Here is a 14,238-nt window from a genome sequence, read left to right as displayed (position 1 = left end):
AGAGAGAGAGTGAAAGCTTCCCCATTCACCACAGTTCTGATGAGATGGTGGGGCTGTCAGAAGTAGTCTGTGTCTATGGTTGCTCACTATGGTCTGGGTAGGTAGTACAAGGAAGAAAGTGATGTCTTCCTCTGCATACCTTGTGAGGGCAAGGCAAGGCAAAGTTTGAGCTGGCTCTTGCAACTTCAGAAGGAAATAGCAAGAAAAAAGTCTTCTACAACATTGTAAACTTGACTGCATTGCCAGTCCTTTACAACTCATGACATATATTGAGCATGAATAAAGCTATGCATTGCTGTTCTATGATCTGAAAGGAAAATTGATAAATCTTCTGTTTTCATCTGATATAATTTCAACTTCCATTCAAATCTTTATGCTATATTGACTGGTTTATATGTTCAAAATTATGTTTAACCTATTTTTTAATGTAACATGAATGAATATATATATATATATCAAACAGAACATTGTGTGTTCTTTTTGTTATAGGTATGTGTCCTGTGCCTTGGGATGCCCATATGAAGGAAATGTTGTACCAGATAAAGTGGCAGAAGTAAGAGTGAATTTCTGGCTTGTCTTTTTAATGAACCAAAAATACATTTAAAAATTTCTAAAAGTAATTTTCTCAACTTAGTAATAAAAAGATCTTTAATGGATAAAATTTAAGGAAAAAAAGCAAAAAAACCTAGCTAATGCTAAAGCTTGGTGCATAACCTCACGTAACCTATATAGTCAAATGTGAGAAAAATAGCATTTTTTGATTGTTATCAGTCATGAGAAAAAATATTATGCCCTATTTCATCGAGCAAGAAGGTAAGAAATTACTTAAGGAAATAGACTCAAGCACATGTGTCAGCGGACTGTGTTGTACAAGAGGATTTTCAGCACAACTTCTTGCTTTTAAATCCATTTTATGCTGGAATAAGCACACTGTGTGTCATTTGGCTTCTGGTAAGGGTCATGAGATTGACACATGAATCAAAACTCACCCCCAATATGATTTCTTAAATTGCTCTAGTGTCATAATGAAATAGGTTGCACCTTCCCTCCCTGCTCCTTTTTCCCATTTAGAATAAAGGATAAGAAAGAAGATATCTTAGTCCAGACTTTTTTTCTGGAAGAGAGATGAGTGAAACACAAGTGTAAAATTTTGCAGAAAGGCAAAGATGGCATCAAAGCTTAGATGGACAGGAAAAAAATAAAGTGGAGTAAAGATTCCAAGAGGCTAAAGGCAGAACGTGCTGGCCTTCCACCTAGAGACAGGCTTGTCTTCTCTGTTACACTTAATCACCTATTTTTGTTGATCTAGCAGAATATCCAAACCAGTATTGTTTTTTAATTTGTAGCACTAACAGCTAGTCAACATTTGTCTGATACATTATGTTCTGTGTGGGTGGTTTTCAGGTCCTGTTCTCCTTCATCATCTTCTAGTATACACTCCAGATGGCATTTGTGATAGTACTTCTCCCACAGCATCCACACATACTCAGCCTCTTTTTTGGGAAAAAAAAAAGCAAGTGATTTGGAAGATAGTATTTCTAAATTTATTTGCTTTAGTATGAAGTGAAGATTAGAAATGACACAGCTTTAGTTAGAGCAATGATGACATACTGCTTACCATGTTCCCCAACAAGCTTCTCTCCATGTGTTGCTTGTTTTTTACCAACTCTCCTTGAACAGAAGAGCAACTTCTCAGTTTGCCAGTGGGACTGCTATTTAATGTTCTAGACACGCAAACTTTTACTCACACAACTATTTTATTTTCTATCTTCATCCTAATAAGTGTCTTCTTGCATACCTGTATACCACTGTGTTTGTGTTAATGAATAAAAGCTACCGCATTAAATTTATTAATTCCATCCCTGGTTCAGCAAACACTGCTGTATATATATAAGCATCTAATGGATTTCGTGTAAATACATGCACAGAATCAGCATTAAGCATTTTCAAAATTACTGGCTGAGTTCCTAAACTCTTTCAGAGAGCTGCTGCTCTGATCATTGTCTTTTTGAGACTGGAGCATTTTGACTCCCTTGACTGTGTATTGCAACCAGCAGCTATGATTGAAAAGTTCATGCAGTTTCTCATGCAGTCAGTAACAGTGACCATTTTTTTTTTTTTTAAAGCAAAAGGTTTTTTAAACTGAAGCAAAAACAATTAGAAGAGGTGGATTATTTCAGACTACATGCATTATTACAGATTGTTGCAGACTACATTAATTTCTGGCAAACTAGATATATAGCTGCTTTACACATAGTTATCTAGTGAGTGCAAAATTCAGATGCCTTCAGATTTCTAGAATCTCTCAGGTACATTTGTATGGTTATTTAAAACACACAAACAAACATACAGTTTCCATATCCTAAAATAAATTGCCTAGTCTTGTTTTATTACTCTGTTGATTCTTGAAAGGAAGTCACTGCTTAACCACTTATTGTTTTGTGGTTTGAGAATTTCAACTTTAGGCAGATAAAGTTTGAAAGTTGTTGGAAACACTCTATATCATCCTTGAAGCCGGTTGTATAATCCATTATCATATAATTCCATCATGTGCTTGGCCTTTTTTGTCTTTCTGCTCTTTCCTTCTCTTCCTTTTAACCTAAAGCAGTGAATTAATTAAATTGAATATTATCCAGGACACATTCTGATCAAACTATAGAACACGTACCTACTCTTGTTTGAATATTATTGGATCATTAAAGTTTCCCTTACAGCACATGAACTGCAGATTTTTTAGATTGTTAGTTGTTTAAAATAATCCATAACTGGGTTATCAGATCTTGTATTCAATATAAGAGTATAGTTTTATATATTATTTCCAGGAGTTGGACTGTTCTTGTGCTTGAGAGGTTGCAATGCTAGTTCCCCAAATTCCCATTTTGATCTATGCTTAGTGTCAAGGCAGTATTCCCAAGGGGTGTAGCATAAGACTCATGCATAGCAAAACTGCTCAGTGGTGCAGAACACAACCCTGTTCAATCAACAAAGCTGTAAGCTCATAATCACATCCTGATTCCACATAGAAAAAACAGTGTGTTCTCATCTCCCACACTCTCCTCCCAAAAATCCACATTGAAAACTTACAAAACTATAACTAACAAGCTGCCTTCTACTATGGTAGAATAGAAAATTCAGTACAAAAAACTCCCATTCAGCTTCCAAGCATGGTTATTCTTCTTTAAATTAAATAGAGATGTCTTTTAAAGCATCACTTGAAGTTTAGATCATGAGGAGCCAGTAATGATGTTAACAGCTTGTTAACATTTTCACCCCCTCTTCCATCTTTCAGAACTCTGCATTCAGGAAGCTGAAAGACCTAAGGACTGAGCATGAAAAAGAAGTGAATGCAATATGATTTCTAGCAGTTTATATAGTCCAAGTTATGACTAAATTACTCATCTAGAAAAACTTTGAATCATGGATTAAAAAGAACAGGGGGGAAAATGCAATGCATTTCTTTACCCTGATCTTAAAGAAACACTAAGGTTTGGGGTTTAACTGAATGTAATCCACCACTAACTGCAGATGATACTCTTTTTCTTGCAACAGTAGTCTAGTTAAAATGTCTACCATGTGTTGAGGATATAAAAATATGCTGTGAGATGAATCCCTTTTGCGTTCCGGTGAATGTCCCTTTCTTAAAATGTATGTTGAATTTATGTGTGTATGAACTGGGGAATCTGACTTTAAAGCACAGTTCTACCACATTTGCAATGGTTGTAGCACTTCCAAGCCTTAAATAGGATGATTCAGACTATTTGAAATTCTTTTTCAGCTGTTCTTTGAATTAAGTGAACAGCAGTATTAATCCAGCACTTCCGAGACTGCTGGTGCAGCACTTTGTCCACTTCCTCAGACATGCTCACAGCAGTCCCACTTATGAAGTCCTGGAATTGTTTTAACAGCAGACTGCAGTGTGACTTAAGATGTCTTTTTGGAAGAGGGTTGTATTTTTTCATTTCTAAACAGTTAGTTTCTAAACTGGGATTCTGTTCCAGTGGAGTGTCCTTTGGGGTCTTTCATACACAATGGGGAATCTTAAAGGGGACAAACATATTGAGCAGCTGAAAATAAGGTGGAATCTTTCCAAATGAATCCAACAAAAATAAGATGGAAAGATCCTGCATTCAATTTCTGAAGCAATATTTTCAGTGAAAACATGATTTTGTGCTTCTGAATGAGTTTCTCTCCATGCAAAAATTATGGTGCCAGACCTCAGTTTTCACTCATGCAAAGAACTCCTCAAAGACGTAATTCCAGAAATATTTAGGGCTCTGCTTACATAAGTAAGACCTATTTGTATATGGTTTTGTTTGATATTAAGAAAATTTTTAAAACTTAAGGACTAGAACGTTAATTAAGTTGCAGTTTTGCTTTGTTAGTATTTTAATGTTTGATTTCATGAAGAACAAGCAAAATTAATACTGAAAAATTAATATTGACTGCAGCATGTTAAAATTTCAGTTTTCATTGATCTTTTAAGTGCCAAGAGAAAGAAGAATCAGGCTTTTTCTTAATTATTTGTAATCTTTGTTGGCTTAATGTAATATGCAAACAAAAGGACAGATCTTTACCTTGCACAGCTTGTGAGCTGTAATTTACATAGAGAAAAGCAAACAGCTATGAAGTCCCCAGAGAGAAGAAAATGTTAGGAAAGGGCTTGACAGAAACTTAATTCATACTGTTCAAATTTTGCTCATTTGGATTCTGTGGGAGAGTCAGAAAGCAAGTTTTTGATGGATTTGACTTGGTTCGCTATGTCATGTATAGAATGTAGCAGAACTATAATTTTAAAATAAGGGGATCTGTGGGATGTTCTTCTTCAATGGCAGTTTCAAGAATGAATATAGGGTGTCTGACAAATACCACCTAGTAGGTCAAAACTTGAAACCTGTACAGAAGTATATACTTTATAATGTATGTTCTTGACCTTATTTTATACTCTTTCATCTTTACCACTTGGTGTTTTTCTGTTTCTAATCAGGTATCCAAGAGACTGTACAGTATGGGCTGTTATGAAATCTCTCTGGGAGATACAATTGGTGTGGGGACGCCTGGAAGTATGAAAAAAATGCTGGAAGCTGTTATGAAAGAAATTCCTTTGAGTGCTCTTGCTGTTCACTGTCATGACACGTATGGCCAGGCATTAGCCAATATCCTCACAGCCATACAGGTGACTTGGTTTCTTGTTTTATATATACAATAATAGTATTCTTATTTTAATTCAATGTGCAATTTTAAAAAATCCTGCCATTAAAGAAATCATTAGAAGAGAAAAAAGGCACTGACTAAACTTGAGGAAAGTACTGCTCACACATCAGATTGTCTAATGGTATTATTGCTGTTGCTTTTACCAGGAAATGTCAAACCTTTTCTATTAATTACCTTCAATTACATACAAAATCACTAAGAAATAGTGATGATGATTACATTTCATTGACATTAGATGAAAGAGGGACATTAAATAATTTTTTCTGATATCTCAGATTTCGGTTTTTCTTAGGAACAACTGTATTTTTGTTTTCCACTAAACTAAAGTTTCTACTTTATAGACGTATCTAAAAATTAAATGGAATAATGCATAATTGCATCTTGAATTCAGAGATAAATCAAAAATATAGGTAGTTATGTACACAGAATAGTCTAGACAATTTTATCACTATTCATACACCTTCATTATTCTTTTTTGTTTATCAATTATGCCTTCCAAATAAGATTAGCAACAACTTTATATCTTATTTAATCAGCTTTCAAGTCTTTGCCTAAATAATCAGAGGTAATTTCCGTAAAAATTTTTTTTCCCTTATGCTGATATATTTTTTGGAATAGGACACAATGCAGAAAACAGACTGCAAGTTCTAGTATAGTTTTTGTAAAGATATATTCCTGAGAAATATCTTAATATGCATGTGCCTTCCTAGGTAGACCTACCTTTACTAAGCGTTAGAGAATCAAAAGCTATTTACAAATTGTAGGCCTTTATTGTTCTGTTTTATACTTAATGGTGTCTTCTGTTTCCTTGCAATTCAGGCAGTCATTTTGAAGGTCAAAGTTTCCTTTGTCTGAGTTGTTATTTTGGCAGAACTCGTATTATGCTATTTAGATACAATTGTGTTAACAGTATTAGTGGTCTATGCCACAAGAAGGAGCAAGAAAAGTTTCAATATGGGAATCCGCAGGTATTCGATTAAGTAGGGAATGACAAAATCTGGTAAGAAACTTTTGCTCACAGCATTCACTATTCACCCTTATTCACTTTTACTGTTGCAAATGTGTGTGCATGTACCATGGGATAAATAAATTGCTAATTTCACAGTTAGCTTCAGTTGCAGATGCAATAGCTAAAAGCATGAAAACCCCTGAGCATGGGAGGAGTTGGCCATAAAAATACTTGAAGCATTGTTTTTCAAATCCTTCCTTGAAGTAATTGCTGTCATGGTGCCTACTAAACACTGAACAATGGCTATGTTTTGTTAACTCCAGTATTTGTTGTAAGTGATTCTTGTCTCATGTTTACCTCTTGCTCCTATCTTTTTATTTAGTTCTTAAACCAACTGTGTAAGAGCTAAAAGTAAAAAAAAATAAAAATTAAAAAACAAACAAACAAACAAACAAAAAACCAAGCAAAAACCAAAACCCAAAAAACCACCCCCCAAACCAACAAACCTCATAGGTACCTAATGTGCACTTTAGGATAATTAACATGCAAATTCAAGAGAGCAAAGACTTAAAAAGAAATTCCTGTGCAATCTTCTCAGATTTCTGGGAAGGTAGGATGCCTGAGACCCACCAGAAAACTCCCCTTTGTTGTCCAACAGCACATGTCTGAAGGTGCCGTGGTTTTGGCTGAGCTGAACTTGTCACAGAGTTTGCCAAAAGTCCTTGATGGAGCAGGCATTACACAGTCTCTCTGACTGGCTTTGTGCAAGCAGCTCCTTGGCTCACTTAAAAGAAGTTCCCTAGGCTTTTGGATCCTCAAACAGATCCTGCACCTCCCAGCGTCCTCTCTTGTCTCTGGTCAAAAACCCAAGGCAGCTAGCAGTGAATTATAACTCCTTCTAAAGCAATACTCCTTCCAAAACAGGGACTCCTAAATTGCAGGTCAGCTGTGTGGTGAAGTGCTGAAGCAAGTGAATCTGTGCCCAGGTCACTTCCAGTCCCTGCTGTCAGGCTTGCTTGTGCTTTTCTTTCTGCCAAAGGTACAGGAATGGCCGAGCACTGGAATAAAATCCCTTGTATTCCATTCAGCTGCTGTTTCCCAAACCAAATTCTTCTCAGACACAATCCCTTTCCCTTCCCCCTTTATGGGTCTGCGTGACCGACACAATATTTCAGCAAGAGTGAAATGTGTTTGGGGGGTCGTAGAAGTAATAGGCTACAGTTATTGTTTGAAAACAAGTTTAAAGAACATTCAGCAGACAAATTACACTCTTCCTAAGACATTGCTGAACAACGCCAGGCTGAGTACTGTTGTATTGTATATTGTATTTCCTAAGAATTAATGAATGACAGCTGGAAGGCCACAAATCACTCTGCACTAATTCAAGCATTGCTTCGATGGGAGATCTCCTAGGAGTGGAAAGAGTTGCTGGTGATTCAGTAAGTGATTTTTTATACAGATCACATTGTTTCATGCAGGATTATACTACCCAGAATATTTTCTTTCTTTTGGGGCTGATCCAAAGTCATCTAGAACTGACAGGCTGTATCTGTATAAGAAATTAGCAGGGCAGTAGTCTTGCAATTTCAGTATTCAGTTTTATATGTGTTGTTTTAGCAAAAGGATAGGTAGTGAAAGATGGGAGAGAGATTAGCCAGCTTTTAAAGCATAAGTAATGTTTTAAATTGCTGAAGTGAATAATACAGATAGAAAGGAAATTCACTATATTTTATGAAAAGAATCTGTGTAAAAATGTGAAGAACATGAAATGATGCTTCAAAACAAACCAGCAAACATTTGAAGTAGAAACATTACTGGCTCTTAATATAAAACTACCAGAGAATAGAATTTACCAAAGAGACAATTCAGAAGATAGGAAATGATGTGGACATCTAGTTAGAGGTTTTAATATTTTGAGTAAAATTACATATGTGTGTTAGCTAATGTGACAAACACATAGTGTAGCTAAAGAAATAGTAAAGCGTTTATAGAAAATTGTTACAGACCTTCAAGGAAGGGTAAAAAAGATGGGTCAGGAAATTTCTTTCTTGAGAGGCCCTGGTAAGGTAGGCCATTGATCTGAGATTTGAGTTTCATTGGCATTTGACTCCCGTTGTGTGTACAGAATGACTATGGAAGGGAAAGTGTTTAGTGGAAGTGTTCAAGAACTTTTTTCCTGTAGAGCTTGTATAGTTGCCAAAAATAATTTTTTCTGTCTTTATAATATATATTCAAACACGATAAAGAGTATGCTAAGAGGCTGTGATACCTGAATAAAGGAAACAATCACATGACAGTCCCATTGAATTTTATCAAACTCAAATTGCTATTCTAATTCATTAAAAAGAACTTATTCCTACACTATGAGGATCAAATTCTAACTTAAAAAAAACAAGTATAAAACTCTAATGACTTAGAAGACCAAGGATTTTTACCGCCTTGTGTAATCATGTTCATTTTATTTGACACAATGAGATGAGTGAGATTGATTACATGCCAAATGAAACTTCATTTTATTAGTTCTTTCTTTTTCCAGAAAACAATAATTTTGAAATAAAATACCCACATTAGTACTAGAAGCAGAATTTAGCAAGTCTTTAATAAACTTCCAAGGTTCAGACTGAAAAATCCTGATTTGAGAGTCCAGATTTTTATTACAAACATTATAGTATATCCTCTTTCAGAGAGCTTAAATATTTAATAGTATTTTATGAATTTCTTTAAGATCCTTGAATTTTAACGATGAAATAAACTTAAGAGAAAAGCAAATCCAAATAAGAATGGCTGACTGCTGACCTTTTTTCCTGCATCACTTAACTAAATTGAATCTAGTCTTTTGGTGTATGCTGGAGACCTTAACTAAACTGTGTATTTTTGTGCATTCAGTTTACTTATGTAGTAAAATCTAGGTTCACTCAAAGGCACTCAGTATTGGCCTGGATGCTTTAACTGCCAGAAGCAGGAGAGGAATCTGAACGTAGGTGCTGAAATTCATGGTTTATTTATTTACAAGGATAATTTTTTACAGGAATAGAATTCACAACAGTCAGCAGCATGAAATGGTAGAGTCTAAGTTAAGCCACTAAAAACCCCCTGTGTTTAAAATTCCCTTCTCCATGATTTACATGAACTTCCATGCAAAACATTGGATGAGGTGAATTTTCCATCCAAAACCATCTCCTACATATAGCTGTCCATCTTGGTTTTTTTTTTTTTAATACAGGATTTTTTTATATCTGTTGAGCTCACTTGAAGTCATAAGCTGTCATAGCCCCTTTCAGGTGCAGGTTAGAGACCAGATGCTGCTGAGATCTCTTGTCCAGGAGCTGCTTGCTGCTAAGAATCCTCAGTGCAGACTCCCTCTCCATCTGGCAGTGGCTTTAAACCTGAAGGTCTAGTGCTTGGCCCTTCCCTGAGCTACTCTGCAGCAGCCTTGCAATTGCACTTGCTCTATCTTGTACCTCTCTGATTTTCATTCTCACCTGCTGGCTTGACTTACTGGCTTACCCTCAGACCTGGCTGATCTTGCTTGACTTTTTTTTTTTTTTTTTTTTTTTTTTTTTTTTTTTTTTTTTTGTGATGTTGCTACCACTACCTGCCTGGCTATGACTCTGGGCTCCTTGCTTGCCTTCTTTTATGGAGTAGTCTGTCCTTGCTGCTTTTTAGGACAGTCAAGTCTTTAGAGAAGGGACTTGGCAACCAATAACTGGAGATTTAAGGATGGCTTTTAGTGATGGGTAGTGGGGTGGGTGCTGAGAGTTGGAAGATCTCATGAGCTTTGATCTTGGACCTCAGCTGGAGGCTTTGTCTTCCAGAGGCAAGATATTCCTACTCAGTTAAATTCAGAAATTCCTGGTGTCTAGGTGGAAACAAAGCCCTAACAGTTCTCCACTTGCAACTCTCTTGGTAAAAAAAAAAAGGCTCAGGAAAGCCTGAGAAATCAGTGTTGGTGTCTGACAGCACTTAAATGTCTCTCTCAGGTGCCAGATTACATTCACTGACATATTCCTCTTAAGTTTTCAGGTCTGCATTTCTGTGACTGACATAAAAGAATATGCCTGTAATGCCCATAGTGATAAATTTACAAATAAATACATCATATGTAAGAACACTACTGTACTAGAAAATTCACTTAACATTTGTATCATGCAGTTAGTTCTTTCACCTTGAATTTGTCTGGCATATTTTAGTAGAAATCTACAAAGATGAGGACTCATCCTAGCTTATCCCAGTGAATGACTAGTAGTTACAGCTAGAAGCCAGGCAAGCTGATTATCTGAATAGAATGGAGGAGTGGTAAAAGAAAATAGTGGTAAAATGGTATGAAGATATGGATAGAAGTGGTGGAAAGCTGAATGGGAAAAAAATCAAATGTATGTGGATAGTAGTTCCTGATAAATTGTTTCAGGGTTTCTGTTGGTGATTTATTACCTTTTTACTGAATTATACATACAAGCATGTACACAGTTACCAGTTAATCTCTTTATTTAAAAAAGAAGTAACGGGATAATTTTCTTTAAGTACAGTTTTATGAAACTGTGGTGTAAAGTTATAAGTACAATACCTTTGGTTTAGTTTTCACAAGCTTTATATACTGATAAAGAAAGAAAAAAAAAAAAAACCCAAAACAATACTTTATAATTTTTCTTTTGTAAGGAATCCTTTTTATTTCCCTGAAAAGCACAGTCATCCAGAGCTATAGTGCAGTACAATGAATTGACACTTCTCTTTTAAGGTAGAGAAAATAGAAAAGTAAATGTGAAAAGTATGAAGCTTTGCATGTACTTATTGTGCTAGGAATTTCTCCTATAACAGTGAATACAAACTTTTTAATCTGGCTGGGGACACCAGTCCAGCCAGATTTGCCTGTTGCTACACACATCAGAAAAATACTGGTTTGAGGGAGCTCTATAGTAACTGGCAAAATGAATTTGTAGGTATTATCTGCCAAAATTCTTGCTTCAATAATACATTAAATGATAGTAGTATTTTGGGGTTTTTTCAGCAGTGTGCTGGGGCACTCACTACCTGGCAATTAAGTTATTTATATCTGAACTAAATTTTAACAGAGCAAAAAATGATGATGACAGTTCAGTTAAAATTTCAAAATTGGCTTGCAGACTGATTTTTAAGCTAATAGGGAAGTACTGTGTGGAAATAAGAAGGTACAGAGGACAGGAGCCATAATATACATCTTGGCTTGTCTTTTCCTAATTTCACTTGTCACTGTACTCAATGCTTTTTTTTTTTTTTTTTTTTCCCCTAAAACATAAATAGGCTTATCTCTTTTACTTTGTGAAATGCTAGGAAAAAACCAGAGAAAGATCATCAGACAAGTACAGATTACTTTTATGAAGATTTAAAACTTAATTGTTGAATTTGAAATTTAAAAACAGAATAGATTTTAAGTTTTGTGTAAAATGTACTTTTTAGATTAAGAAGCTAAGGTATATGAGTGAACAAATGATCAAAATACACATATGCCCAATCAAATTATCTCAGCCCTGTAACCTTCCATTTCTTTTATCCTGCACAACCTGTCACTCTGAAGATGTTAAGAAGCACAATGTGAGCATAGGAGAATGCACATATGCCATATGAAGCATGCACGTATTTGGGGACTTGGAAAAAAAAATTATATGCTTACTATTCCTATTTTGAATAAAGCATAGAAATGGAAGGGCTTCAGCATACCTCACAAGTTTGCTTTCCTCTGCGGTTTACAAATATATGCCAAGAAACTGCAGAAGATTTAACAGAGATCTCCAGAAACTAATTTCAAGGTTCATATGGGGAAATATTACAAAAAATTCAGCTTGACTGAGAGTAGCTGTACAGAATTCAGGAAGGGCTGGTCAGGCTTCAGTATTTTGCTGGAATTCTTTGAGGTAATCACTGCCAATGAAGACAAAGGATGTACAATGGTCATCATATGATTTTTGAGAAAACAATTTACAGTGTTCTGCACTGCAAGTTCATATTAAGGTGTGGCAGCATGTATTAAGTGGAAAGTTGGCTAAATGGCAGGAAACAAATGGAATTATGAAAGGAAACTTCTTTAAGCTGGAAAGCACCCATCAGCAGAGTTGTGGATATATTGGCTTGTAGGTCCTAGGTTTTTCTGCTTAAATGAATAATTTGCAATAGTGTAATGCTCATGTTAACGGTAATTGTTCTAGCTTATAGAAATTAAATTTTTTCAAATTTTAGATTTCCATTGCGAGAAACAGGATAACTGGCACAATTGGTTAGTGGAAATCTGTGTAACATTCCAAAATATGCAAAAGAAAATGTTTGAGATCAAACATAAGAGAATGAGAATAGACAAAATTTTAGGCAAAGCAAGAGACTTTATTACAACATGCCTGTTATTTTAAATAAGGGTATACCTAGATTCCTACTTTTGGATTTTTCCAAGAACTAAATGATCTTGGGCACGTACTAGGTATTTTCTGGGTTTGAAAGTATAAACAGCACTTTTGAATTGTTAGCAAGCTAGGTGAAATGTTGGCAGTAAAATAAAATTCTTTAGAAAACATCAATTAGCCTTTTTGTTTCTGTTTCCTTTTATTCCCCTTTCCCTGTGAAAATGACATAGCATTTAGCTAAAGCTAGCAATTGAAAAAGCAGATGTTGGAGACAAAGAAGTACTTGATATTAGGAAAGCATGTGAGTAGAATTGTTTGAGGTTGAAAACTAGCAAGACAGGTGAATAAAACTCTATTTGAAAGCAGGGGGAAATGGCAGGTGAGTTAAGCAAAGGTAGCAGGCTGAAAAGTACTAATTTTCTTCCTCTAAAGAAAACTTAAAAAGAGGGTTTCAACTTTCAGAAAGTAGAAAAAAACTTGCATTTGATCAAATAATATTGCTACTGTGAGCAGTTAGTTAGTTACTATTGTAAGTGAAAAAACATACTGCACAAATGGATAAATCAGACCTGCATATGGGAAGAAAATGAAAACATAGGCGTTCATGCTCAGAATCTGAAAATCTGACAGATGTTTTCCAGAATTTTGTCTTTTTTTTTTTTTTTTTTTTTTTTTGTATTGATTTTATGGTTTTGCCTGTAATATCAGCAAAATAATGAATTAAGCAAATGAACAGGCAACACCACTCCCGCTCTTTTCTCAGATCAGTACAAAAGAATTAGCAACTGTATCTTTTTTGCTTTCTTCTGCTTTTTGCAGAATGTGCACAGTATGCAACTTCTGAGGAACTGAAAGTTTTGACCCCTATCCTTATGCTTCAGAAAAACTTGATAGTCTAAGAGTCCACAAATAAATTAATCATTTCTATTATTATACTGTTACAGTATAATTGGGAAAAAAACCTAAATGGCAGACTTTATTTCAAGGTTCTTATTGTTTGAACATCTTAGGATAGGAAGGGGAATATATTTGTTATTGTGTATTGAAATAGCAGTGAGAGTTCCCGAGGCAAAGATTTGTTTATATGCTTATACTGATAAGTAGCCTGTATGCATGGTTTTTATTTGAAATGAAACTTAGCATACTATAAAGGATTAATGAATAATAGAAATGTACATTGGTTTAGCTGCCTGTAATATGCTGATTGGATTTCAGAAGCTTTCAGACGTAGTTACTGAGCCAACAAACCTCAAGTCCTGCTTTGGGATAATGAAAAAAAGGGAGCCTTCGTCAGATATAGATTATTCTCATCTTCAAATTACCTCACTAGAGCTGACTTGGAACAGTAGACATGACTTTCATTTGGCTTACAGTCAAACCTTAACTGTCTTTAAAATATTTATAAAGATTTGATTTTCCCATGCAAATCTATGCATCTTTCTTTATATCTCTGCAAATTCATACATAATTATCACTCTATGTCTGAATGGAATATGAATGGAAAATCATTGCAGCAATTATACAAATAAAATCTGAAATGGTTTTCATTTTCTATCTTAAAAGCAAAGATCATTTCTATTCAAATAGAATTTAAGCTGTGTATTTATTAAAAAAAAAAATTTGGCCCAAATATTCTTTTTCTGTATTTGTGTCCTCCTTGCACACTTCTACTTTTTTTTTTCTTGGAATGCTGTTTTATTGTATCTTGCC

General features: G+C 35.0%; 1 protein-coding gene across 1 annotated transcript in view; it reads left to right on the top strand.

Annotated features, from left to right (window-relative positions):
* The window catches only part of HMGCLL1 (3-hydroxy-3-methylglutaryl-CoA lyase like 1), a 75,851-nt gene that overhangs the window by 42,702 nt on the left and 18,911 nt on the right, over positions 1-14,238 (top strand). The window contains 2 exon segments of the mRNA XM_066314955.1: positions 490-553; positions 4,985-5,173. Coding sequence (XP_066171052.1) covers positions 490-553; positions 4,985-5,173 — 253 coding nt within the window.

This window comes from Sylvia atricapilla, chromosome 3, assembly GCF_009819655.1.
Source record: "Sylvia atricapilla isolate bSylAtr1 chromosome 3, bSylAtr1.pri, whole genome shotgun sequence".
In the NCBI taxonomy this organism is placed as follows: Eukaryota; Metazoa; Chordata; class Aves; order Passeriformes; family Sylviidae; genus Sylvia; species Sylvia atricapilla.
Note: the sequence above shows the minus strand (reverse complement) of the source record. Positions and strands in the feature narration are given on the sequence as shown.